Raw genomic sequence first — 27,966 nt, 5'->3', positions numbered from 1 at the left:
TTAATACTTATTTGTTAACAAAAAAAAGAGAGAGAGAGAAAGGAGATTCAAGATAGAGAGACAGATGGGGAGAAGACCATATGGAAACAGCAGCTGAGCCTGGAGTGATGTGGCCACAAGCCAAGGAACACCAGAGAGGCGGCCACCAGAAACCAGGAGAGAGATGTGGGAAGGACTCTCCATGGGGGCCTTCAGGAGCAGCCCATCCTGTCCAGACCTTGATTTCAGACATCTAGCCCCGAGAAATGCGAGAGAAGACATCTCTGTTGTTTTAAGAGCCCCACCTCCAACTCTGTCCCGTTTATGCTGCCCTGGGATGGCAGCCCCAGGACATTTACACACCAGCACGCCTCTCTGGGGCTCTGTTTTCTGGTCTTTAAAACGAGCAGAGCTGCTGTGACTCCTCAGAGAGGTGATGACGACTGTGGCACCTGAAGCCTGACACCCCAGGGGCCTGAAGGCTTGACAGCTAATTATTCCTGTTATTAGCAAGGAACTCTCAGGCTTCCCTGCTGGCTCAGGGGTAGAGAATCTGCCTGCCGAAGCAGGAAACATGGGTTCAACCCCTGATCCGGGAGGATTTCACATGCCTCGGAGCAACTAAACCTGTGTGCCACAGCTACTGCAACTGTGCTCTAGAGCCTGGGAGCCGCAACTGCTGAGCCCATGTGCCACGACTGCTGAATCCCCTGCACCCCGAAGCCCAAGCTCCACAAGCAGAGAAGCCAGTGCAGTGAGAAGCCTGCACACAACTAGAGAGCACCTCTGCTCGCCACAACTAAGAAAAGCCTGAGCAGCAACAAAGCCCAAGCATGGCCAAAACAAAGAAGGAAAACTACATATCACATACTGTATTAGAAAAAAAAGTAACTCTCAAGTTAGCCCAGAATGGTTGGGACTGACTTATGGACAATTCTAAGCCATCAACACTTGAAAGAAACAGTGCCTGGGTCTCGTGGGACCACCAGCTGTGACTAAGGCAGCTATTCTCACCCAGGGAGACTCGGCTGGCACTTGGTGATGTCTGGGGACACTCTGTGGTTGTCGCCAGTGGGGGCATGGGGTGCTATTGGCATCAGGTGGCTGGAGGCCAGGGGTGCAGCTCAGCACCCTGCAATGCACAGGATGGCCCCCAGCCTGGAGTGACCCAGCCCGAGATGTCAGCGGTCCTTTGGCTGCACAGCCCAGCTTGAAACTAAAACCACCTTCTCTCTTTCCAAACGGTTGCCTCAGGAAGCACATTTATGGCCAAGACATGTCTTTGGCTCGAGTCTGTTTTGGAAGCTGGCATGGGCTCCTCCCTCCTAAAACCCCTGGAGAAACTGAGCCTCCCCGGCTCACACTCTCGAGGCTTGAGGGATGCAGCTGGGCGAGGTCAGAGGCGTCTGACTCACCAGGTGCAGACACCCGCCATGGAGGTGACTAACAGCCCTCAAAGAAAGGGCCAGAACCCTCTGGGGCAATAGCAGGGGAGGAGCACGGAGGCCAGCAGAGGAAGGAGGGGTCCCCAGGATGGCCCCTGGGGAGGAAGGCATGAGACACAGTCAGCTGTCACTTGGCAGGGTGTTGCTATGGACCGACTTATGTCCCCCCCACAGAAGGCTTGTATATATCATCTTGACACCGGAACCTGTGAACGTGGCCTTATATGGAAATGGGTCTCTGTTGACGTAATTAGTCAGGATGAAGTCATCCTGGATCGGGGCCGGTCCTAAACCCAATGACTGGCGTCTTTAGGGGAAGAGAAGGCGGTGTGATGACAGAGACCGGGATTATAGTGATGTGGCCACGAGCCCAGGAGCGCCTGCCCGGAGCCCCGGAAGCTGCAAGAGGCACGGAAGCATCCTTTCCTAGAGCCTTTGGAGGGAGCGAGGCTCCGCCCACACCTAGCTTCAGATTCCAGGCCTCCGGAACTGTTGGAGGGAGGGAATTCCTCTCTTTGACGCCAACGAGCCTGTGATGCTTTTGCGGCACTAGGAACTTCATTCTGGTGCCCGAGATGCTCCTCATCTAGAAAGGAGGCTAGCTGTGGTGTCCGCGCTGCTCCCCGGCTGTGCTGCATTGAACTTGGGGCTTGGCATCCTCATCACACCTTGGTGTGGCCCGCCCCCGCCTGCCTGGATCTGTGAGGGGTGAATGGTCCACTTGGCAGATCGCCACGCTCAGGAAATGCTGGGTCTGCTCTCTTGTTCCTGTCCCCAGTTCTAAAGTTATTGAGTGTCTGCACCATTTTATCCGGCCACTGCTGGGAGGACAGTGGGGCCCAGTGGTTGAGACTCTGCACCTCCAATGCGGGGGCCTTGGGTTCGATCCCTGGTGGGGGAACCAGGAGCCCACGTCATGAGTGGCACAACCAAGTAAATAAATAATTTTTTTTTGAAGCTAGGATACCCTCCATAGCTCCCATAACACACAGTACCCACCCTGCAATCCTGCAAGGCCTTGAATGACCTGTCACCTCCCTGTCCCCACCGCCTTCTGCTCTGCCCCTTCTCACTCCACTCTGACCCCTTCTCAGGCCCTCTAGGACCCCTGACTTTCCCTTCCACACGCCAGGCACGGTCCAAGCCTCCTGGACTTTGCTCTGGCTGTGTTCTCCTTCCAGGCCTGGCTCACATCACCTTCTCTCCTCGTTTCCCTACCCATTCTTCCTTAAGCCCACCACTGTTCTTTTTAAAAAAAAAAAAAAGTCTATTTTTAATTGGAGAATAATTGCTTTACGATATTGTGCTGGTTTCTGCCATCCATCAACATGAATCAGCCACAGGTATACATATGTCCTCTCCCTCTTGAACCTCCGTCCCACCTCCCACCCCATCCCACCCCTCTAGGGGGTCACAGAGCACCGCACTGAGCTCCCTGCATCACGCAGCAAATTCCCACTACCTATTTTGCATATGGTAACGTATATGTTTCAATGCTACTCTCCCAATTCGTCCCAGCCTCTCCATCCCCACTGTGTTCACCAGTCTGTTCTTGGTCTGCGGCTCCACTGCTGCCCCGCAGATAGGTTCATTGGTACCATCTTCCTAGATCCTACAGACGTGTGCTAATGTACCACATTTGTTTTTCTTTTTCTGACTCACTTCACTCTCTGTTCTTTTTCCTTTGTTTGCTTTTGGCCATGCCATGCAGCATGTGGGATCTTAGCTTCCCAAGGACTGAACCCCTGCCCCCTACACTGGAAGCACAGAGACTTAACCACTGGATTGCCGACTTGTTCTTACTGGCTCGTAGCTCACACTCGAGACCCACTGTCTCTCTCTCTGCCTGCTCCTTGCCACTAGCCCGCAGCTCCCTGTGGGCAGGCCTCTGTGGCGGTTGTGGCCACTGCATAGCCCAGCGCCAGAACAGCGCCTGCACGTGAAGTATTTGAGGGAGGAATGGATGAGAGGAGGGAACGCACGCAGGGAACACGGTATCGATAAGAAAAGTGTCCATTCCCTGGGAGTTTTTAAAACACGCTTGCCCCCCCCCCAAAAAAAAAGCCAAGCAATCTTTACGTTATGTGCATAGAAGAAGACAGAAATAGGCCATGTGTGCTGGCGTGGGGCCCAGCTGGACAGCCCCGGCTAGTTTCTGGTTGATGATCTCAGAGATCGTCAGAGAGGAAGAGGAACTGAAACGCACTCAGCAGGCGCAGTCTAGATGGGATTTCACTGAATTCCGGCTACTTAGAAGCCAGAGGTCAATGCTTCAGGGTCGGTGGGGGTCTAGGGTTCTATGGATGGACTGTGGCACACCCAGGGGTTGTCACTCGGAACATGGAGACATGAGGTCTCGGACCGAGCAAAGATGCAGAGGAGCCTTAGGACCAGTATGTAGTCCTAGGCCAGCAATGCTGGGCTGAGAGGATGACAAACGGTGACTCCAGCCATCCGGCACCCTGGAAAAGGGAAAACTGCGGACAGCGGGGCTTCCCAGGCGGTGCAGTGGTAAGGACGCCACCTGCCAACGCAGGAGGCACAGAAGACGTGGGCTCAATCCCTCGCTCGGGAAGACCCCCTGCAGTGGGAAATGGCAACCCAATTCAGTATTCTTGCCTGGAGAATGCCATGGACACAGGAGCCTGTGGGTTACAGTCCCTGGGGTCACAAAGAGTCAGATATGACTAGGTGTGTGCACGCGCGTGTGCACAAACACACACACACACACGGAGACGGTAACAGGCTCAGTGGTTTCCAGGAGCTGAAGGGAGGTTGGGGGACAAACAGGCAGAACACGAGGGACTTCTAAGGCAGTGTAGCTACTCTATGATCCTCACGGTGGACACATGACCTTGTGCATCTGTCCAAACTCGCAGCATGTGCAATGCTGAGTGGATCCTAATGCACACCGTGCACTGTCGTTAATAATACTGCGTCAGTGTTGGCTCACCAATAGTAAACAAATACACCAGGCCAACACAACACATTAATGACAGAGGGAAGTGTGTGTGTTGGGAGGTGGCGGGAGAATATAGCAACTCTCTGGACCACCTGTTCAATGTTTCTATAAACCTAAAACCGCTCAAAGACATAGCATAATTTGTTGGTTTTTTTCTGTAATGTCGGAAAAACCCGAATGAACTTTTGGGTCAACCAAAATGTTGCTATATTTAATAAAATCTAACTATTTAAGGTTAAATTTCATACTCGAAATTATTTAATCGTTGTAAAATCTTATTAGAAGCAGAAAGAAAGAAAGCAGGGTCTCAGACCCCAAACCCAGAGGTGCACACCCCTGGGCCCCCACGTGGCCCTGGCTCTCACCAGGAGACAACAGTTAAGCTATGTTCTGAGATGTGGCAGCATCCTGTCCGAAGACTCCAGGGGTGAGGGCCACTGGGACCACTCCCACTGCCCTGTGTCCAGAGGCTCATCCACAGTGATGCGGCTGTGACCCCTGTGGCGTCCGGCCGATGCAGACACTGGAGAGGGCGCAGGAGGCTGGGGTGCTAGGTGGCCCCCTCCTCTGGTTGGTCCCCAGCCACCAGGCCTGCACTCACCTCGCTGGCTTCTTTCTACCCCACAGCCCCACCCTCACCAGAAACACCGTGCACAAACTATTCAGTTTGGACACGCCACCCTTTCCTTTCTGGGACCCAGCGTGCAGAGTGCCACCCCTCCAGACATGAGGAGTACATTAAGAGGACACTGAGTCATCGATCAGGACTCGTTATTTTCTATATCTGAGGCTTTGACACCTGGGGCCTGGCTGACCCCGCGGGGATTCCTAGACAGAAGAAAGGACCCTCCTACGAGCATGCCTTCCAAACACAGACCAACCGTTTTAGAGCCCACACCGTCCCCCGCTACCTCTGTCATTCTGTTTTCACCCTCAAGGCTGCTCTCCCCAGGCCCTGAACCACCCAGGGGAGACCATTCAACTAGGCCAGTCCTTATGCCCCCAAACTCCGAAATTATTCACACCAGCCAATCCTATGCCTGCTTGCCCTGACTCACTGGACCTTCTCCACGGAAACCATGACACAGACTCCTGCCTACACCCTCCCCTGGCTCTCGCTGCTTCTGATGGACCCTGGTGCCTCCCTGTGTGGCCCTGCCCAGGGCACGCTGAACCTCCTGTTTCTGAGGAATCGTGACTGTAACTGCCTTCTCCAAGGCCGCTGCGGTGCTGTATCTGAATGATCATGGAGTCTGCATGTGAAGGCCCCCTCCCGCTGACCGGCCCCCACTTACCTCCAGCACGGGGCCAGCGCCGAGGATGGTCCTCTCGACACCGCTGGCGTAGCCCTTCTGGCTCAGGGCGGTGAGGCAGTGGATGAGGAAGTTGGTGCTCTGCGTCTTGCCCGAGCCGCTCTCGCCCGAGATGACGATGCACTGGTTGATGTGCTTCCGGAGCATGGCATAGTAGGCCACGTCGGCCAGCGCGAACACATGAGGCTCCAGCTTGCCCAGCTGCTGGTTCTCGTACATCTTCACGTACTTCGGGTTGTAGATGGGGAGGAACTTGAAGGGGTTGACGGCTACAAGGATGCTGCCGGCGTACGTGTAGATCTTCTGCTGCAGGAAGCGGTGCCTGAGGTTCTTCAGGAGGTTCTCCTCCGTCAGCTCGGGGAGGTTGCACAGGTCGTCAAAGTCTGCCTGTGGCCGGGGCAGGAGGCCGCGCTCCACCAGGCGCCGAGTGGCCGTGGCCTGGGAGGCAAGCTGCATGTGCAAGTACTTGATGGTCCCGTCGGGGTCGCGCTCCTGCAGCAGGAAGTAGTAGCCGTCCTCCCGAGGGTGCTCGTCGTGCGCCCGCCGCGGCCACAGCAGCACGCGGTGCACGGGCGAGTCGCTGGCGTCCAGCACCCACTCCTCCCCACCCGTCTCCTTGACCTCCACCAGCACGTAGCGCTTGCTGCCGTCCAGCTGCAGGCGGGCGACGGCGTCCTGGATGACGTCGGACGTGGTGCTGTCCTTGGTGGCCGGCACGCGGCATGAGGCCAGGGGTGGGGCCTGGCTCTCGCTGGTGGCCAGCTGCGGGTAGATGTGCAGGTGGTATGCCGCCTGCCCCCGGCGGCCGGCGCTGCCCGCCTCGTTCACACTCATCCTGCCGGCAGCCTGGCCTCAGCATGCCTCCCGGGCTCGGGGCGCGCGTCCTGGAGCTGGAAGGGAGGGGTGGCACCGTCAGAGGGGGTGGAGGGCGGAGGGGTGGGGCAACACTGACGCCCACGGCCTGGATCCATGGGCTGTCCTGAAGCCAGAAAGGCCAAGGAGTCTCGTCCGTCTTTAACATGACCCTGACTTCAGGTTCGTGGCTCCCACAGAGCGACATCACTGGAGTCTGTCCACATCCCAGGCTGTATCCCTGCCTACCAGCCTCTCAACCCTCAAGTCCAGGGACCACAGCCATCTCTCAGCTCAGTCCTTCCTGGCCTCTCCTCTATGACAAATACTCCTCTGGCAAGTTCCCAAGCAGATGAAAACTCAGCCCCACATGCCTTGGTTACATCCTCCAAACACAAGAGGGGCAGAGAGGGGAAGGGTGGGATGAGCAAGACTGACCTTGCCTGGAAACTCAGGGACCGCGAAACCCCACTGAGGAGGATGAAGTCAGGGAGCGCCCCCGCCCCCCCCCCCAAAAAAAAACTTGCTCCAGAGAACTCTTCAGTGGAGATTAACTTCTAGAACCCACAACTCCATTCTCATCATGACGAGAACATCTGGCAGACCCAGATCGGAGGCCTCCTACAGGAGTTCTGGTCAATTCTCCCCAAGGCTGTGAAAGACTGAGGAGCCGCCCCAGCCAGAGGAAACTGGGGAGCTGTGATGACTGAAAGTCCCAGGGTTGTCTGCACAGGGTCATGATGGGAGAGAAGACGTGAAGGAAGAACCGGTGATGTCTGAATAAGGTCAGGTGGTTGGTGAATAGCAGTGTGTTGGTGTCAGTTTCTTAGTTGTACAAACGTACCCTGAGAGTGTGAGGTGTTCACATTCAGGCAACATGGGTGAGGGGTTCAGGGGACTCCCTGTTTGGTCTTTGCAACTTTTCTGGAAACCTAAAATGACTTCCTTGGTCGTCCAGTGGTTAAGAATCCACCTTGCAAGGAAGGGGATGTGGGTTCGATTCCCGGTCCAGGAACTGAGATCCCACATGCAGCTAAGCCCACAGGCTCTGGAGCCCACGCTGCACAACAAAGGTGTGCTTCAGCTAACTGACGCGGTCAGATGCGTATTTTAGAGGATGACCCCAGCAGAAACAGCCTATTTAGAAAAAAACAATTGCTCCTGAAGACATTTTGAGAAAAGAAAAAAGGCAGTCAATGCTGGCAACAGCTCGCTTTTGTGTCTTGAGGCGAGAGGCAGGAACGCAGTGTGGGTCACGCAGGGCTGACTGTGCGCCACCCGAGTGTGGCTGCAGATACAAAGATGAACCAGACCTTGGCTCAGAGCCCAGTGGGAGATGCCAATATGCAAACAGATGCGAGAGGTTATCAACCATGAGCGTGAGAAACTACTCTCCCCGAGAGCCAGAGAAGGCTTTAGGGAAGTGGTGCCATCTGAGAGGGGTTCTACAGGATGAAGAGGCATTCGTTTAACAGGAAGGCAAAGGAGGGAAGAGAGTGTGGTAGGCCCAATGTCTATTTTTGTAAAAAAAAAAAAAAAAGTTTCACTGGAATGAAGCTCTGCCCATTCATGCCCATACTATTTACATCTGCCTTTGTTATAACAACACAATTACGACAGAGACTGGTAACCTGAAGGCCTAGAAAGTTGAACATGTTTTCTTCCCAGTCCTTTGTAGCAACAGTAGGCTGAGGTCTGCATGACTCAGCCCTGTGGACACGAGGGGCCACAGAGGCTGTGATGATCTGGACTCTGGGAAACTGAGTCCTACCGCAGTGCTAGGAGGGCAGGCGACAGGCCAGGCTGAACAAAGCAGACATAATGAAGCAGCCACAAACAGGGAGGCAGGTAGAGGCAGCCCGCAGGAAGGCTGGAGTAGACGGGGACATTTCATTTCCTACACTTTCCCTCAAATTATTAAGGAACATTGGTATCTTTCCTTCCAGCTTAATATTCAACAGATGTTACACGTTTTAATAAAGCCTGAATTGCTCTTAATGGGATATGTTGGTACATATGAACATGTCTCCCTGTCATGAAATATGCTCTGAAACATGATTTCTGAGTTCCTGGACACACAACGTTGTGTAGAACTCTTGAGAATTTCTTTGGAATCAGTTAACTCATGCAGAATCAGCAGATAAATGGATGTGAACATTGCTAAGCGTCTTTCCTCAAAATGCCACAGTATCCGCAGAAAAATGATGAACGATAGAAACACTTTGGCAGTTTCCTTAAAAGTTAGTATATGCCTAGTGGCTGACCCACTCCTAGCGATGGAACCACTCCTGGGAGTTATTCCAGAAACACGAAGCAGATGTTCATACACAGACTGTACACAAATGGTCTCACTGACACCATTTCTAAAAGCCCCAGACTAGAAACACCGTCAGTGCACACAAACCGGTGACTGGACGAATAAACCAGCCACACAATGAACATGACTCACCTGTGAGAATGGACCGACCTCTGACCCTCACAACAGCAGAGAACACCACAGAACAATCCTGGAATCTGAGTGCTGAGTGAAAGAGCGAAGATGGAAAGGAATATATAGAGACCCCAAATTCCACTCCTAGGTATGAACCCCAAGGACTTAAAGACAGGTATCCACACAGATACTTGTACACATGCGTTCACAACAACCCTATTAGCCAAAAGGTGGAAAACACCCAAATTTCCATCAGCTGATGAAAGAGTGGAACGGTCCTTGCTACAATGTGGACGAACCCTGAAAACATCACGCTGTTACAGGACTCTACTAGGAAATGCCCAGAATGGGTAAATCCATAGGCATGGCAAAACCACAGACTAGTGGTTGCCAGGGGCTGGGGAGTGAGGTGGGGGAATGGGGAGAAACTACTGATGGATGCAGGGTTTCCTTTTGGGGTGATGGAAGAGTTCTGGAGCTACACAGAGGTGATGGCTGCACAACATTATGAACATGCTAAATATCAATGAACTGCTCACTTTAATGTTACATGAATGCTGTATGTTAATTTACTGTGATGTGAATTTCACCTCAATAAAAATTTCAAAGCAGTATATATATATCACATGATTCCACATGCTCCCGACCCTTGAACAACACGGGTTTGAACTCCGTGGCTCCACTTACACGCATATTTTTTTCACTATATGTGTACTTGGCATGTTTAGTTGCTCAGTCGTGTCCGACTCTTTGTGAACCCACGGACTGTTGCCCGCCAGGCTCCTCTGTCCATGGGATTTCCCAGGCAAGAACACTGGAGTGGGCTACCATGCCCTCCTCCAGGGGATCTTCCTGACTCAGGGATAGAACCTGCGTCTCCTGCATTGGCAGGTGGATTCTTTACTACTGGGCCATTCTTTACTAGTGAAGCACACACACATTATAGACGTTAGTACCACATGACCTGTGGCTGGCTGAATCCCAGGGTGGAGTGCTGTGTGTAACTGTAAAGTGATACATGGATTTTGACTGTGTGTGTGTATGGAGGTCTGCATCCTTAAACCCCACATTGTTCAAGGGTCAACTGTACAGAAATTTCTAGAAAATGCAAACTAATCTACAGAGACAGAAAGCTGACTGTTGGCTGCTTGAGGGAGGGTGACAGGGTGGGAGGACAAAGGAGCTGGGGAGACTTTTCGGGCGATGGATGTGCTCTTTATCCTGCTGGTAGTTGTGGACTCCTGGGAGCTTGCATGTGTCACAACTCATCCAATTACACACTTCAAATTAGTGCCATTTATAGTGTATAGAAACCTGTATGCAGGTCGGGAAGCAACAGTTAGAACTGCACATGGAACAACAGGCTGGTTCCAAATAGGAAAAGGAGTACGTCAAGGCTGTATGTTGTCAACCTGCTTATTTACCTTCTATATAGGATAAAGAGCTGTACAAAAAAGATCTTCACGACCCAGATAATCACAATGGTGTGATCACTAACCTAGAGCCAGACATCCTGGAATGTGAAGTCAAGTGGGCCTTAGAAAGCATCACTACGAACAAAGCTAGTGGAGGTGATGGAATTCCAGTTGAGCTATTCCAAATCCTGAAAGATGATGCTGTGAAAGTGCTGCACTCAATATGCCAGCAAATTTGGAAAACTCAGCAGTGGCCACAGGACTGGAAAAAGGTCCGTTTTCATTCCAATCCCAAAGAAAGGCAATGCCAAAGAATGCTCAAACTACCGCACAATTGCACTCATCTCACACGCTAGTAAAGTAATGCTCAAAATTCTCCAAGCCAGGCTTCAGCAATATGTGAACTGTGAACTTCCTGATGTGCAAGCTGGTTTTAGAAAAGGCAGAGGAACCAGAGATCAAATTGCCAACATCCGCTGGATCATGGAAAAAGCAAGAGAGTTCCAGAAAAACATCTATTTCTGCTTTATTGACTATGCCAAAGCCTTTGACTGTGTGGATCACAATAAACTGTGGAAAATTGTGAAAGAGATGGGAATACCAGACCACCTGATCTGCCTCTTGAGAAATCTGTATGCAGGTCAGGAAGCAACAGTTAGAACTGGACATGGAACAACAGACTGGTTCCAAATAGGAAAACGAGTACGTCAAGGCTGTATATTGTCACCCTGCTTATTTAACATACATGCAGAGTACATCATGAGAAACGCTGGACTGGAAGAAACACAAGCTGGAATCAAGATTGCCGGGAGAAATCTCAATAACCTCAGATATGCAGACGACACCACCCTTATGGCAGAAAGTGAAGAGGAACTCAAAAGCCTCTTGATGAAAGTGAAAGAGGAGAGTGAAAAAGTTGGCTTAAAGCTCAACACTCAGAAAACGAAGATCATGGCATCCGGTCCCACCACTTCATGGGAAATAGATGGGGAAACAGCGTCAGACTTTATTTTTCTGGGCTCCAAAATCACTACAGATGGTGACTGCAGCCATGAAATTAAAAGACGTTTACTCCTTGGAAGGAAGGTTATGACCAACCTAGATAGCATATTCAAAAGCAGAGACATTACTTTGCCAACAAAGGCTCGTCTAGTCAAGGCTATGGTTTTTCCTGTGGTCATGTATGGATGTGAGAGTTGGACTGTGAAGAAGGCTGAACACTGAAGAATTGATGCTTTTGAACTGTGATGTTGGAGAAGACTCTTGAGAGTCCTTGGACTGCAAGGAGATCCAACCAGTCCATTCTGAAGGAGATCAGCCCTGGGATTTCTTTGGAAGGAATGATGCTAAGGCTGAAACTCCAGTACTTTGGCCACCTCATGTGAAGAGTTGACTCATTGGAAAAGACTCTGATGCTGGGAAGGATTGGGGGCAGGAGGAGAAGGGGACGACAGAGGATGAGATGGCTGGATGGCATCACTGACTCGATGGATGTGAGTCTCAGTGAACTCCGGGAGTTGGTGATGGACAGGGAGGCCTGGCGTGCTGCGATTCATGGGGTCGCAAAGAGTCGGACACGACTGAGCGACTGATCTGATCTGATACAGAGTACATCATGAGAAACGCTGGGCTGGAAGAAACACAAGCTGGAATCAAGACTGCTGGGAGAAATATCAATAACCTCAGATATGCAGATGACACCACCCTTATGGCAGAAAGTGAAGAGGAACTAAGGAGGCTCTTGATGAAAGTGAAAGAGGAGAGTGAAAAAGCTGGCTTAAAGCTCAACATTCAGAAAACGAAGATCATGGCATCTGGTCCCATCACTTCATGGGAAATAGATGGGGAAACAGTGGAAACAGTGTCAGACTTTATTTTTTTGGGCTTCAAATCACTGCAGATGGTGACTGCAGCCATGAAATGAAAAGACGCTTACTCCTTGGAAGAAAAGTTATGACCAACCTAGACGGCATATTGAAAAGCAGAGACATTACTTTGCCAACAAAGGTTCGTCTAGTCAAGGCTATGGTTTTTCCTGTGGTCATGTATGGATGTGAGAGTTGGACTGTGAAGAAAGCCGAGTGCCAAAGAATTGATGCTTTTGAACTGTGGTGTTGGAGAAGACTCTTGAGAGTCCCTTGGACTGCAAGGAGATCCAACCAGTCCATTCTGAAGGAGATCATCCCTGGGATTTCTTTGGAAGGAATGATGCTGAAGCTGAAACTCCAGTACTTTGGCCACCTCATGCGAAGAGTTGACTCATTGGAAAAGACTCTGATGCTGGGAGGGATTGGGGGCAGGAGGAGAAGGGGACGACAGAAGATGAGATGGCTGGATGGCATCACTGATTCGATGGACGTTGAGTCTGAGTGAACTCCGGGAGTTGGTGATGGACAGGGAGGCCTGGCGTGCTGTGATTCATGGGGTCGCAAAGAGTCGGACACGAGTGAGTGACTGAACTGAACTGAACTGAACTGAGGGTATAACTGTATAGCCAATAAGGCTATTTAGGGACATCGTGGTGGTCTGGCAGCTAGGACTCTGAGCTCTCTACCCTGTCCCTGCCTCCAACCCCAATGCAGGGGGCCTGGGTTTGATCCCTGGTTGAGGAACTAGATCCCACATGGCACCTAAGACCTGGTCCAGCCAAATAATTAAATACAAAATAAATATTACAAAAAGCTGTTTATGTATGGCTGAGCCCTTCACTGTTCATGTGAAACTATGGTAACATTGTTTGTTAATCGGCCATAGGCCAATATAAAATAAAAAGTTAAAAAAAAAAAAGCGCTGTTTTTAAAAGTATGTGAAACTATGAAAGGAAGCAGTTCCCTAGGAATAAAACTTTTTGGAACTTCTTGCTTTCTTTCCAAAATGCCCAATTCTTGAGCCATGTCACCAAGCTCCTTGGATGCCACTGCAAGGAAAACGGCTTGGAATCTATGAGCTTGCCTATGCTCAGAGGTATCGCCCACTTGACCGTCCCCCAGAAACAATGAGAGCTGATCTCAGGACGTTCCTGGGGAGCACCACAAGGCCCGGGCATCTGTGCACCTCTGAGCAGGTGAGACAGGTAAGAGTGTACACTGTAGATCTGCACCTTAATCCCGGTCATGTGAATGCATGTGTGTGCTCGTGAACATACACCGAGCATGAATGTGAGCACACATGTGCGGACGCAGGCACACAGGCATCAACACGCACTCACATCCAACCACGCTCACACCCGTGCACGCACAAACACAGACAATGAGTACAAACAGAGTTTCATCTGAATATACCCACACTCATGTGAGTGTAGACGCATGACCCAGGGCTTCAGGCAGAGACCGCCCCGCTGTGACGCACACTTGTGGAAATGTGACCCACGTGCACCACAACTTCCAGGGCATCGATCCAGCTCGAGAATGGGCGAGGGTGGGGAGGGCTCCGGATGGCCTCAAGCCCAAGCAGCTTGGCTGCAAGTGACACAAAGGGCACGTGAGTACATCTGTTCTCTCCTCCCAGCAGACACCGTGCTGAGCCAGAAGCCACCAGGGCTGACCAGGGTCTGGATGATGCTTGGATAGGCTGAGGGCTGCGTGGCCCACATCTGCCAGGGCTGCCTGGTCATCAGACACCCTTGGAGCCCCACGGGGGACTTTTATTGCTCTGGGCCCCTTGCTGAAAGGCGCAGGAGACCCCACGCTCAGAGAATGGAGTTTGTGAGGACAGTCACAGGCCCGGCTGATACGCACCCCACCCCCAGGCCAGGAGGAAGTAGATAAGGCTTGCTCAAGGCGCCTGCTGACCGCTGGAGCTGCAGGGGAAGAGGCGGGCCAAAGAGAAGGGGTGGGGCAGGGCAGAGGCCAGCTGGGGCCCCTTGCAGGAGCCCCCGCAGGGCCCGCCTGACCCAGCCCGAAGCAGCTGCCCCTCCAGGCCCCACCACATCTGCATCCTGGGAAAATTCCCCCTGCACCTGCCTGTGGGCCCTCCCAGCACCCAACCAGCCTCACCTGAGCCCACACTCTCCTCTCAGAGTGGCTCCTTTTACCCCTCCCCAGGGGGAGGGCCCTCCCACTGAAATAACTCATTTGTCTGAAAAACAAGAGACACTAGTAAATTCTCTAGCCCAGGGTCCAGTTCCGAGTTCCATCCTCACTTCCAGGCAGCCTGAAGCCAGCCCTTCCTGCTCCTTCCCCCGCCTCGGTTAGCCATCACCCCTCACCGCCCCAGCCTTGGTCTGCCATCACCCCCTGTTGTTTCTGCCCACCCCCGCTCCCCGACACCTCCATCTGCCATCCCCCTACACAGTTGAAACCACAGCTCCCCTTCCCAAAGATGCTACCAAGCTCCTGCCAGTCACGCCTTTCCTGGTCCTGCACACTTGCTTGGCAGCCCTGGGGGCCAGGTGGCACCTGAACCTACCCCTGGGGCCCACCCACTCTGCTGTACTCCCCCTTCAGTGGCTAAGCTGCTGCCCAGGGAAGCCCACCCCACCTCTTGCCCCAAACACCCAAGGGTGTTTGCTCCCTGCTCCTCCCACTGACCACATCCTGTCTGCTGTCCCCAGAACAGCTTCTCTTTTCACCAGGACGACGGGAGGACCCCTGAGGGACCCCTGCCTCCATCCCTCGGGGCCGCTGCAACGGAGCCCCTGGCAATATCGGTCTAGGTGTGAGTGTCCCAGTGCAGAGCCCCCTGGGGCCTCCCTCCGGCCAGCCCTCCGCTCCTGGCCGTCAACCCCCATGCAGCAGAGCCCCTCTTCGGTAGGTCGGCGGCCACCAGGAAGCAATTCCTGGACATGCTTTGGCTACTTCTCACTCAGCCAGGCCCAGGCTCACAGGGCAGACCTTGCAGGGCCCCATCAGTCATGGAAAAGCTGCCCAAAGCCCCCAGCCCACAGTGGGAAGTCTGGTTCCCGCAGCCCGGGCTACAAGCCCAAGAATCACTGACCAGGCCACTGCCAGGGGCTGGCACCCTGCCCTCCCCTCCCTCTCAAACAGAGGCAGGCACCACCTCGCTGCCTCCTTCCAGTGCCATCCGTGTCCCCTTCCTCATTCTCAGGTTGGGATGTCCCTGGGACCCCTCCAGCAGACTCTCAGAAGCTCTGCTCCCAATGCAGCGTACCCTCGTAGATCCAGAACCCCCCCATTCTCTAGGTGGTACCATTTTAACCTGGACACTTGGCTGATCTGATCCCCTCTAGAGCCTCACTTTGAAGGCCCCTGACTCCCTCTTCCCAAGTGACTTCTGGAGAGGCCCCCCCAACCCTCCCCGCTACAGTGCCAGAGAGAGAGGTTGGCCCGGAGTAGCCTCACTGGCATTGAGGATTAAGATTTTTCTCAACCTGTGGCTATCCGTGGGCACAGAAGAGTGTTTTGTCACATTTAATCCTCTGACTGTCAGGCTGGGTTTTTGGAGAATTAAGTGTATTCAGTAATGATTTGTTTATGGAAGCTGTTTAATGTCAGTCGCCCATTTTTCCCCCACTGAACCCTGCCTACCCAGCTTTGTTTTGGAGCAGCTCTTTGTATAGGAAGAGTATGATGTCTTCACGATGTCTGATGAACTTAATTCATACCAACTTACTTTAAAAAAAAAACATTTATTTTTAGCTGTGCTGGGTCTTCATTGCTGTGCGGGCTCTTTGCTCTCCAGTTGTGGTGCGCGGGCTTCTCACTGTGGTGGTCTCTCTGGTTGTGGAGCAGGGCTCCAGGGCAAGTGAGCTCAACAGTTGTGGCTTCTGGGCTCTAGACTGCAGGCTCAACAATTGTGGTGCACGGCTGAGCTGCCCCACGGCATGTGGCATCTTCCTGGACCAGGGATCGAACCCGTGTCTCCTGCACTGGCAGGCGGATTCTTTACCACTGACCCACCAGGAAAGCCCATACCAATTTACTTCTGTGTGTGCTGTTTCTTGATCCAGATACCACATTTTATGAGCAGACGCATCTGTGGGTCGTTTCTCCCATGATGTCGGCACCTACTCTTCTCCCAGATTGGATGAACATGGAACCACACTCTGTCTTCCTCTCCCTGCCTGGACTTACTCGCCACATTTAAGCCTTTATTCATTTGGAAGTTATACTGGAGGGTGTAACAGTTTCCTAGGGCTACTCTAACAAAGGACTGTAAACCAGGTGGCTTAAAACAATACGTACTGTCTTGCCTTTCTGGATGAGCCCAAAAATCAAGGCGTGGGCAGCGCTGGTTCCTCCAGGAGATCCTGAGCGAGAAACCTTCCTGTGTCTCATCTTGGCTTCTGGCGATGCTTGCCTCTCCTTGGCTGCTAGCTGCACCACTCTGATGTCTTTGGAGGCCTTCTCTGTCTCTGTGTCCTCCCCTCTTCTTATGAAAACATCAGATACTGGATTCAGGATACAGACTCCGTGAGATCTTTAATTACATCCGCCAAGACCTTATTATTATTACTTTTTAACATTTGTCTATTCACTTTTGGCTGCACTGGGCCTCAGCTGTGGCATGCAGGATCTTTACTGCGGCACACGAGATTTTTCTCTGGTGTGTGGGCTTCTCCCTAGGTGTGGCTTGAGCTCCAGAGCACGGAGTGGCTCAGTAGTTGAGGCACTTGGGCTCAGCTGCCCCGCAGCATGTGGGATTTCAGTTCCCCAACTAGGGATCGAACCTGCGTTCCCTGCAATGGAAGGCGGATTCTTAACCAATGGGCCACCAGGGGAGTCCTAAGACCTGATTTCTAATCAAAGTCACATTCTAAGGTTCTGGGTGGGACATGAATTTAGGGGGAAACCAATCAACCCAGCATGGTGTGGGAGGTGAAGGGAGGATCCAGATGAGCTTCAAAGAATGAAATAAGTGTTTTCCTGCTTTTTCTTAAAGAATCTGTCTCTCCCCTGATCAGGGAGCTTCTTGTTAAAGAAGATAAGTGAAGTTACGTTACACACGCGTGGGTCTGCCCCTGGGCTGCTGGTACCTGCGTGGCGTGGTGCTGTGATGACCACAGCTTCGGGGGATGTCCTTGAGCAGTGGACATCAGCTCACGGAGGCGCTCAGCTGACTTCTCTGGCTTTTACACATGCCTTCCGCACAGAGTCCAAACACAGCCTGAGACCTGGAAGCCAGTCACACTGTAGCTTAAGGTCTTGTCCCAAGTGCCTGTGAAACCTGCACCCCAGGAAGCCCCAGACTGTGTCTGGAATGAAAGGAAGCAGGTCTGGGGCTGAGGAACTGGGGGCCCTGGGTCCCCAGGAGGGATGGCTCAGCAAAGCAGCAACTGTACACTATGGCCGTGTGTCGGGCACGGCAGGTCCCGAAAACCTATGTCTGTCTTTGATTCAAACCACTGCTCCCAGTGTCCCCAAGTTAAAAACCTATTCTGCCTTCTGACCAGTGCTCATGGAAGCACATGCAGTGTGAACAGGAAGGAAAACCCATCCCTGAACTGAGAGGATCTATCTACCTGGAACTTGGAGGACAATTATGTGCTCATCACTAAATCGAAGTCAAACTGCAGACTCTAACATTCCTGGATGAAAGAGCCAAAGGTGGACTTGAAATGCCCACTGAAGGACGAGTGGAGGGACTCCCCTGGTGGTCCAGTGGTTAAGAAACCTCCTACTATGCAGGGGACAAGGGGTTGACCCTTGGTTCGGGAAGATCCCACACGCAGTGCAGCAACTAAGGCCGTGCGCCGCAATTACTGAGCCTGCACTCTAGCGCCTGCAAGCCACAATTACTGAGCCCGTGTGCCACAATTACTGAAGCTCACGTGCCTACAGCCCAAGCCCTGCAACCAGAGAAGCCACCGTAAGGAGAAGCCCTTGTGCTGCAACAAAGAGTAGCTCTTGCTTGCTGCAACTAGAGAAAGCCGTGGGCAGCAATGAAGATCCGGTAAAGCCGAAAATATAAAAAAAAAGGACGAGTGGATAAACAAATCGTAGTCCATCCACCCAGTGGACTATTATGCTGCCATAAAAAGGAACGGCACTCTTAGGCAAACTACAAGGCGGACGAACCTCCAGAGCATCATGCCGAGTGAAAGAAGCCAGACACCAAGGATAATCCCATTGACAATGAAATGTCAGAACAGGCAGATCCACAGAGACAGAGGGCAGACGAGTGGCTGCTGGAGGCTGGGGAAGAAGGGATCAGGACTGACCGCTGATGGGCGCCAGGTTTACTTTAGGGGTGACAGAAAGGTTCTGGAACTCGACAGAGGTGGTGGCTGCAGAACACTGGGGAGTCACTCCCTCTTAACTTTCAGCCAGTCTTCTGCACAATAACAAGAATTCCCGCCAAAACACCTGAATGGTGAAAAATGAAAAGGCTTTGGCAAACACCACACCAGTGTCCCTTCTGGGCTCTAAGGAGAGGTGAGCCTCAGTTCAGGGCCTTTCTCAGAGAAAGGAGGTGCAGGGAGGAGGCGGAGGCGCCCCACAGTCCAGCGCTGGGGGCAAGGGACAAATGTGAAAGAGCCGCTCTCTCTAGTCCGGCCAAGGCCTCATGCGTGAAAAAGCCCACATTCTGCCGATCGGCTTGGCGAAAGATTCGGAACTGACTGGAAAATGAGGCGGATGGGGCCCTCTAGAAAGTGTAGCATAGCTGCTTCGTTTATATAAGGCCATAATTTGAAGCCACATGTTTACTGGATGAAATCATCCTCAAGCTAAAAGGAGGAGGCCAGGGTTACGGCACCATCAGTTGGGATGCTGTTTTGGAGGCAGTGAGTTTCCACTTTTCCAGGCGTGTTTCCTTGAGCCTGCTGGGATTTTTTTTTTTTAAGGAAATGATGACATGAAGTTATTGGTAAGATGGACCTGCCGAGAAACAGCTACAAAAGAAGCATGTTTCTCAGTCTTGGCGGCTCAGAGTTGTAAGACAGCTTAGGGCTTAAGTAAGAGGTGGGGGAATGTGGCCACAGGCCATGGAGCCCCCAGAAGCTGGAAGGGGCAAGGAAGGGTCCTCCACCCACCCCCAGAGTCTCTGAAGACAGTCATGGACCTGCTGATGCTCCAGTTTTGGACTTCTGGCCTCCAGAACTTCAAGGGAATCAATTTCTATCATTTAAGCCATGCAAGCTTGTGGTGCCAATTTACAGAAGCCCCAGGACATGGGTCCAAGGTGTTGTGTGCACAAGGTGCTGAGTTCCCCGAGAGAGGCCGTGATCAGGAAGTGCCACCACCTCTCTTCCGCTTCTTTTAAAAACCCCCGGAGAAGCGCCTCCCAAACACCCTCTCGTGACTGTCCCTTTCTCTCTTAACTCATCCCTTGGCCTTCTAGTCTGGCCCAACCAGTCTGAGTCTTAGAAAAAGCTCTTTCTCCCAGGCCCATGCTGGGGCAACCTGGTCCATTCATCTCTTCCCGAGGCTGATCCTTCTTGGAGCCTGCTGCTACATCCCCAAAGAGGATGTCTTCTTTCAAAATCCGTGCAGTCAACAAATGTTTCTCTGCTGCCCACCCCGCCGGGCTGGGCCAGGCAGCTGGTAAAATAGGGAATGAGAATGTGGCGATGAGGTCTGACCTTCAGGCAACCTGACAGATCAACCCACTAGCAAAGAGGCATTTCCAACAGTAACGGTGCTTTTGGAAAGAAAAAGCACAGTGTATTCAAGCAGCAGCTCTCAACTGTGGGGTGGGTGAGGGAGTGATCCTGCCCCACCCCACGGGACACTTGGCAAAGGCTGGAGACATTTTTGGTTGTCACCCCTGGGGGGAGGGGAGAGACTTCTGGCATCTGGTGGGTGGAGACCTGGGACTCTGCTCAACACCCTGCAGCGTGCGGGATGTCCCCCACAGCAGAGAGTGGTCTGGTCTTGGATGGCAGTGGTGCTGCCACAGGGGTGGAAACTGACCAGAGCAGGGTGGTCACTTTGGACCAGCTGGGGGGTGGCGCAGGGGAGTGCCCAGTGGAGAGAGCTGCCTAGGCCTGCGCAGTGCGAGGGGATGGATGGGCTGAGCGTAGCGATGGCAGCCTAGGCGAGGGCGGTGATCTCCAAGGGCAGGGGCAGCCAGGGCTGGCCTCGGAACAAGGGGACCAGTGTGGCTGGTAGGGCCGAGGCTGGAGGGGGAGGGGCCGGGGTCAGGAAGGTCAGATCCCACAGGGCCTTGTGAATGTGGGAAGGAGTCTAGATTTTCCTGCAAGGCTGACAGGGAGCCCTGGGGGGGTTGGAGGCAGAGAGGACCAAGACACAGTGACATCAGGAAAGGATCAGCCAGGCCTAGTGTGGCAGGCAGAGCAGGGGGAGGGAGGAGGGGTACTGGGCAGCCCCTGCAGGTGTGACAGGTCAGGGGGACTGACGGGGGCTTGGGTCTGGTCCCTGGGTCAGGTGGGGTCTGATTACAAGGGGACAGCAGACCTACAAGCCCCTGTAGGGGCTGGGATCTGGGTCCTTCCCTACAGACCAGTGAAGACTCAGAAAGTCTTCTGGGAAGCAGGTCTGGGCAGGCAGAGGGGGGCCCTTTGCGACCCCCACTCTCTGATCACACAGTCCACCTGTCACTGTGCCCATGTGGAAAGCCACCTTGAGAGCCTAATATGGGCAGAGCTGTGGCGACAACACACAAAGGCCCTGCCTGAGACCAGGCGAGCAGCCCCCAGAGGACAAGGGAACTCCGCTTGGCCCCTGGTGGCTCAGATGGTAAAGAATCCACCTGCAGGGCAGGAAACCCAGGTTCGATCCCTAGGTCGGGGAGTTCTCCTGGAGGAGGGCATGGCAACCCACTCCAGTATTCTTGCCTGGAGAATCCCATAGACAGAGGAGCCTGGTGGGCTACGGTCCATGGGGTCGCAAAGAGTTGGACAAGACTGGGCAACTAACACTTTTTTTTTTCACTTTCACAGAGCCTCAGGTAGGGCTTTGGGGGTTGCAGTGCTAGCTCCATCATGGTGGGGGTGGGGCGTGGGAGGGCGTGATCTTCTCCTAGGGGACACCTGACATATATGGAGACATTTTTGGTTGTCACAACTTGTGGGGGGGGTGCAACTCACAACTGGTGGGTGGAGGCTGGGGTCACTACTGAACACCCTGATGGGCAAGAAGGCCCCACCACAGACTATGACCCAGCCCCAGTCAGCACCAATGCCAAGGCTGAGAAAAGATGGTTTGAATAAATAAAAAAACAAAAGTTTGCACACTTTAGGGTCTCTCCAGGGCCTCAAAGGCATGTAAGATGCTCGCATGATTCCAACTCCGTGTTCACCTGACCACACAATATACAGAAGGAGGGAGCAGGAGAAGGCGTGAGAGGGAGACGGCCTGGTGGGGTAACTGCCCGAGCTGCTGGGGTCACCTCTCCCTGTCAAGTCACCGTTTCCACTTTCAGACACGTATTCCTTAGCCTCTCCATCTTCATCCTCTCCTCTTCCTGCTAATCCAGGGGGCAGACTCCCTGAGGTCTACGGCGCAGGCTGCTATGCTCTTAACATTGTGTGCCGCCTGTTTCTTTGTGTGCATCATGTGGCATGCCGGATAGTGGCTCCCCAACCAGGGACTGAACCCGCACCCCTTGCATTGGAAGTGGGGGGTCGTCACCACTGGTCGACCAGGGAAGTCCTGTGTGTCACTGTTCTGATAAACAGCATTTCTACATGACAGCCAGGGACTCTGGCCATCTTCCCAAGCAGTGGCCTTGGAGCCTGGCACACTCGCCAGGAAATGAAAGCCCCTGGGTGCACCCATGGGACCTGAGATGCAAAAATCTCCAAATCTTCTCTGCTCGGCTCCCCAGGTTCCATCTACCCTTGAATGGGATGGAGACGCTCTGAGAGATGAGTGGGAAGATCCTGGCAGAGCCCTCCTGGTCGTGATGCCGTTTGCACCCCATTCGCGAGAAGGCAGCAGTAGCGTCAGGGCTCCAACTCTTTCTCTTCATCAGCCACTTCAGGCCAGGCCCAGGTTCCAAATCCACCCAGTGCCAGGCACTTCACAGCCCTCACCAGGCTGGGAATCTGACTTTAGTGGGCATGACTGCTGACCAGACACCTGTGCTTGGGCAGAGAGACCAGGGCTACTCCTGTTGCTCAGCACACCTGAGATCGCCAAATCTGTCCCAGGCTTGTGGACATTTCTTGTGGAATGATTTTCAAGTCTTCCAGAAACTTCTTTTGTCTCATCACCTGTGGAAGCAGCTGGTCCCAAAGTCACTTTGTTCCATGAACGGAGTTGATTTTGGACTCCCCCTCTAGAGTCTGGCAAAACTGAGGACAGGGACCCCCATATACCTCAATTATAAACTTTGGCTAGCCCCTGGGTGGGCACACACTGTCTCCCAGGTCTGGCTCTAAACACATCCCTAATAAAGTCCCACAAGATCCGCTCCCCATGAGTCATGTTCTTGCCTCTCTATAGTCACTTCAAGTATAAGGACATGTGCAAGATCTGGAAAATTCCCTAAGAGGGCACTTCCAAAGGTGACGTGGCCAACCTGCCCATCTCCCCTACAGTGTTTGTTTCAGTGAATGAGACAAAACTGAATCAACTTTTCTCTATCTGGATGATTATCTATCAAAAATTCCCTTATTAAATGAAATTTCCCTTACTAAATTCATTTCATAAAAAATGAAACCTGTCTTCTACCCAGTGTCCTGAACCGTGTCCCCCGCCAACCCTCTGCTGGCCCCCATAGGGTTTCCCTGGTGGCTCAGAGGTAAAGAATCTGCCTGTAATGCAGGAGACTCGGGTTCGAATCCTGGGTTGGGAAGATCCATGGAAGAGGAAATGGCAACCCACTCCAGTATTCCTGCCAGGAAAATCCCATGGACAGAGGAGCCTGGAAGGCTGCACTCCATATGGTCACAGAGTCAGACACCACTGAGCATGCACCTGCCCCCCACAATTCATTATATTGAAGTCCTACTGTTCCAAGGACCTCAAAATGCGACTGTACTTGGACATAGGACTTTTAAAGAGGTGATTCAGCTAAAATGAGGTCACTAGGATGGGCACTGATCCAAAGGGGCAACTGGACATGGACTCGCACAGAAGGAAGATGCGGTGAAGACTCAGAGAGAAGACGGCGAGAGACAAGCCGAGGAGAGAGGCCTGCGTGCATCCTTCGCTCGTGGCCCCTGGAAGGAACCAACCTTCACACCTTGATCTGGATTTCTGGCCCCCAGATCCACAAGACAATATGCTTCTGTTGCTTGCGCGACCCAGCTTGTAGCACTTTGCTACGGTGGCCCCAGGAAACCCGCACAGGCGGCGGCGACAGTCATGAAATGCTCGGAGCTGGTTCCCTCTTACGCACACAACCTCAAGGAACAGGGCAGAGCTGGGATGTAAACCAATGAGTCAGCCCAGGACAGCTTATTCACTGCTCCGACTAAGCCACAGGCTGAACGCTTGAATCACTGCTTTATTTATCATCGGGACTCAGGCTCAGAGTCCCGACGAGGAAATGAGTAGAACCCAAACTCATCCATCGGCTGCGTTTTTGAGACGTGCCTAATCTCTGGGGCCCTTTTGGGGCCAAAATGAAACAGGCGACGAGGTGACGTGGGGGTCTCTGAGCTGCAGCCGGCAGCGGGCTGGCTTGCTGGGGGCCCCGGCCGCGCTCAGACAGAGCCCTTTGTTCTGTTTCTCCGTCTCTGGGACGAGGGCAGAGAGAAGGGCCTGTCTTGCTCGGCGGGGAGGCCGAGCAGGGGCTGCCTGGCACAGTTGATTGGGGATGCTGGCTACACAAAGGGCCGGTGGATGGGGGCTGGGGCAAGGCGGCCTTCAGAAGGGGTTGGATGGCCCCAGAGTGTGCCCTTTCTGCCCCCGGAGTTAAAGCAGCAGTGTCAAGGTCGGGGAACAAGCAGAGGAGGATGCACAGAGAGCAAAAGTTAGCCTGTGCTTGAGAACGGACCCGTGTCTGGAGCCAGGAGGGCAAATGAGAGAAGATAACGCAGCTTCGAGAGCCACAGTCATCTGGGGCTGCCTCCAAAGTAGCTCTTTGAGAAGAGAATCGAATACCTCTAATCTCGGAAGAAAAGCAACCATTTGTTCTGAGACAAGGACGGTGCCTGCAGAAATCCAGGTCAGTGGGAAGACAAAGAAGAGAAAGACAATGGCATTTGCTGTGGCAGCGAATGGCGAGTGCTCCAGCTTACCTCCTCTTCCTCCTCCGTGCAACATTCTCAGGGCACGTTCCCTAACTCCCCCTTGGTCCATTCCCAGTGGTGTCTCCTTTTTATCGGGACGCCAGATTAAGAACTGAGTGGACGGCAGAATTCAGTTGCTGGCCTCTTTTCCCCACGCCTGCTCTTGGCAGCAATTTGCTGGGAGCCCAACAAACACCAAAGAGTCACTGAGGTGATGGTAGGCCTGGTGGCAGGAACCAGCTTTTACTGGAGAGTTCCCGTCCCTGGGGGCACACACAAACCATGTCTGGAGACACTTTGGCTGTCACAACTTGAGGTGGGCATATGCTACTAGCATCTTGCGTGTGAAGGCGAGGGCTGCTGCTCTACATCCTGTGATGCACAGGGTGGCCCCCACAGCAAAGAAGGACCTGGCCCCAGATGTCAATGGGGCTGCAGTCGGGACACCGTTCCAATAATTGGGTCTTTAGCAAACTGAGCTTTCTAATGATCCTTCACGCTTCTGGAAAGCACAGGGAGCCCTCTCTGAAGTCATCACCTTCCTGAGCCTCAGTTTCTATATCTAGTAAACGGGAACCACAGTCTCCCTGCTGATGCCTAGCAGAGTAAGAGAGTTGGGTATGAAAGTGTCTATCACAGAAGATGTTCAATGAAGAGCCACACAGGGACGTACTTATGTGGTTCCCTCTTCCGGCTTGGTTCAACACCTCCGTATCCTTCAAGCCTTGGCTTGCGGCCAGCCATCTCTTCTGAGGAAACCTGCTGGAATCCCCTATGCCCTGAAGCTTGAGCTGGTCATTCCTGATTCTGTCCCCACAACTTCTTGTGTCATCTCTGCTACTGAACTGACCAGTTACTGTGAACTCCATCATGCCTGTGGGGGGGGGGGGGGTGGACCACTAGAATGTCCCTCCATCAGGGCACGAGGGCTCATCCCTGGCACTCAGTCCACTGTGTCTGACACAGTCAGCCCTTGCTTTACTGAACTCTGGACCCACTCAAGACACACAACTTCAGGAAGACAAGGAATGGGAAGCAGTACGTTAACAAGCCCCCCTCCCCCAGGGATAGAGAACAGATCCTACAGTGAAATAGAAAAGGGTGATTCCCAAGTCCCCTCCTGCTTCTCTGAGTCACAGGCCTGGACTCAACAGAGGGTCTCACCCAGAGATTTTCAGCCAGAAGGATGCAGCTGAAACCCTGGGAACGGGTACGACGTGTGAGAACACGTTTGGCACTGCAATTTTCTACATGGAAGATAAGGGAGTGGTACAATAATCATTTTGAGATATATACTGTAGGATGGAAAAACGGGATTACTGCAGTGGGGCTGCATAAAATTAGAGGAGGCTGCGCGCTAGAGAAGCCAAGGTTTGGGTTTCAAAGTTGAGAAACACTGACTAGGCCAACCTGTTCGTTTTGCAGGTGGAGAAAGACAAGAAGATTTGATTGGCGGTTAGAACCCCCAACACAGGACCCTCCATGAGAGTGTGCCTGGCCACACTCCTGGTACAGGAAGGAGACAATAGCAGGGCTTTGGAACCAGAAGATTCTGGTCCAGTTCATGAAGGGAGAGGGCGAGGGCAGGGGGGATGGGGCGGTGGGGTGGCGGGGGAGTCCTAGCCAGGGCAAGTCCAAACGCAAAATCTGCAGGAGGCATGACTGTGGGCTCTAATCATGTGTTCTGGGGAAACAAGGCTGAGAGTCTCGCTTACAAAAGTTCCCTGAAGGCCAGAACATTTTGGAAGTGTTCGGGTGGTTATCTTTCCGTGGCCTTCTTCACATTCAAGCTATCCAGACTCCTGTCCTGAACATGCTATAAATCCAGGCTCTCTAGCCCTTCTAGCAGATTCCAGACAAGGATCCCCAGGGTTGGGAAAGAAAAGAAATGAATGCTGATCAAAACCATTTACTGCAGGGACTTCCCCTGGTGGTCTAGTGTTTGGGACTCCGAGCTTCTGATGCAGGGGACCTAGATTCAATCTCTGGTTGGGGAACTAAGATGCCACATGCTGTGTGATGCAGTCAAATTAAATAAAAAAAAAATTAAAAAAAAAAAAAAAGCAAACTGTTAGCACAAGGCCCTTGCCAGAGCCAGGCCCATCAGACAACTTTTGCAGCTGGCCATGTCACCTTCCATGCTCCCGGATGCCTTGAGGGTCTGGGGACTCTAAGACTAGGACATACCTCAGGAAGATAGGATCTGGTACGCTTCAACTGTAAGGCACAATGTCCCCCAGCAGCTCCCACCTCAGACAGAGGTGTGGGAGAGGCTTTTCCTTAAAGATTGCTGGTCTACAGAGCGCCCACCAGAGGCTGTGCCTGTCCTGGGTTGAGCTCTGCGCCGCTGGAGAACAAATTTCCTGTATGTCATTTTACCCATTTAAGTCCAAGGATGCAACTGGGAGGAGGTGGTGACAGCCTAGCACATGTGGGTGTGTGCACACCCACCCCTGTCGCCTCTGAAACCCAGTTCCGGCCCCAAAGCGGGGGCCCAAGAGCTCCTTCCTTGCTCCCTAGAATCCCCAGGCTCCAGCCAGTCCAGTCTTAGAAGGAGCGTGCTGGGTTTTCAAGTTCTGAATATCGCTCAGAAGGCGCTGGGACTAGCCTGGCTCACCCAGCAGTTGAGGGGTGATATCAGTAACAGGCTGAATCAAGAGGGGAAGATGCGTCCCCTCCTCAAATCTCCATGGGGTGTACGCCAACATCTGAACGGGGCCACTCTAGTCCTGTCCTTCCCTCCTCCCCTACCTCTCCCTGGACCAGACCTCAGTTTTCGCCATGGCTTCTACCCCTTTTCTGCCTCCTCTCCCATCCCCCATTTCCCCTCGTACCGGCGGCCACGGCACCAGTGGGTCCAGAGCCCCTCGCATTTACTGAGCACCCAGTGAGTCGCAGGCGCTGCCCTCCCGCAGGCACCATCCGTCTACCTCTTCACCGTAAGCAGACGCCCCCAGGCCGACCTACACCTCTTCCTCCCAACGCACCCCGGCTGTTCCCCGACCGGCCTCGCTCCTCTCAACCCCCAGCCTGGGCCTCTCAACCCCGCCTCCTTGCCGTTCTCTCTCCCAGCCCCGTTTCCTGCGACCCCCCAACTACCACTTAAGCCACGTCCTCTTCAGAGAAGCTGCTCAAAGCCACAAGATCTGCCCTCACACCCGCCCAAAAACTCCCTCACCAGGCCCGTCACATCAACTTTCTCCTTTATCGTCCGGTTCCCACTCCGTCTCCTGCAAACTCTCCAAGACCCTCAAGCTCATTCCCGCCCCCTCGACCCCTGCCTTCGCGAGACCCCTCCCCACTAACCCTTAGTCCCATCTTTCTCTGCAAGGCAGCCCGCCGGTGCGAGCTTCGAGATAGAACATTCAACCCGCGGCCGCCAGGCACTCACCTGGGCCTCGGCCGCCGCGCGCCGCCGGTCCCCGGCCAGGTCCCCGCCCGGCCGCCAGCCCGCTGCTAGTCTGGCCGCTCCGCCCCGCCGCGCCCGCCGCTCCCCCGCGCGCTCCAGCTTCCGGGTTCCGGAGGGGC

The 27,966-nt window shown here is 53.3% G+C and overlaps 1 protein-coding gene across 20 annotated transcripts in view; it reads right to left on the bottom strand.

Moving 5' to 3' along the window:
- Window positions 1–27,906, bottom strand: part of MYO9B (myosin IXB) — a 107,785-nt gene extending 79,879 nt beyond the window's left edge. For 11 of the 20 annotated variants that reach the window (XM_027548143.1, XM_027548151.1, XM_027548154.1 and 8 more), the window contains exons 1-2: window positions 27,830–27,906; window positions 5,682–6,589 (exon numbers count right to left, since the gene is read on the bottom strand). In XM_027548143.1, the coding sequence (XP_027403944.1) occupies window positions 5,682–6,533 (852 nt within the window). In that variant the 5' untranslated portion in view covers window positions 6,534–6,589; window positions 27,830–27,906. Of the gene's footprint in view, window positions 1–5,681; window positions 6,590–27,829 lie in introns of those variants that run through there. The other 9 variants (XR_003511996.1, XM_027548147.1, XM_027548145.1 and 6 more) reach the window with 2 other exon arrangements.
- Between the last annotated feature and the right edge of the window lie 60 nt (window positions 27,907–27,966).

Source organism: Bos indicus x Bos taurus, chromosome 7 (assembly GCF_003369695.1).
Source record: "Bos indicus x Bos taurus breed Angus x Brahman F1 hybrid chromosome 7, Bos_hybrid_MaternalHap_v2.0, whole genome shotgun sequence".
Classification (NCBI taxonomy): domain Eukaryota; kingdom Metazoa; phylum Chordata; class Mammalia; order Artiodactyla; family Bovidae; genus Bos; species Bos indicus x Bos taurus.
This window is presented reverse-complemented; position numbering and strand designations above follow the sequence as displayed.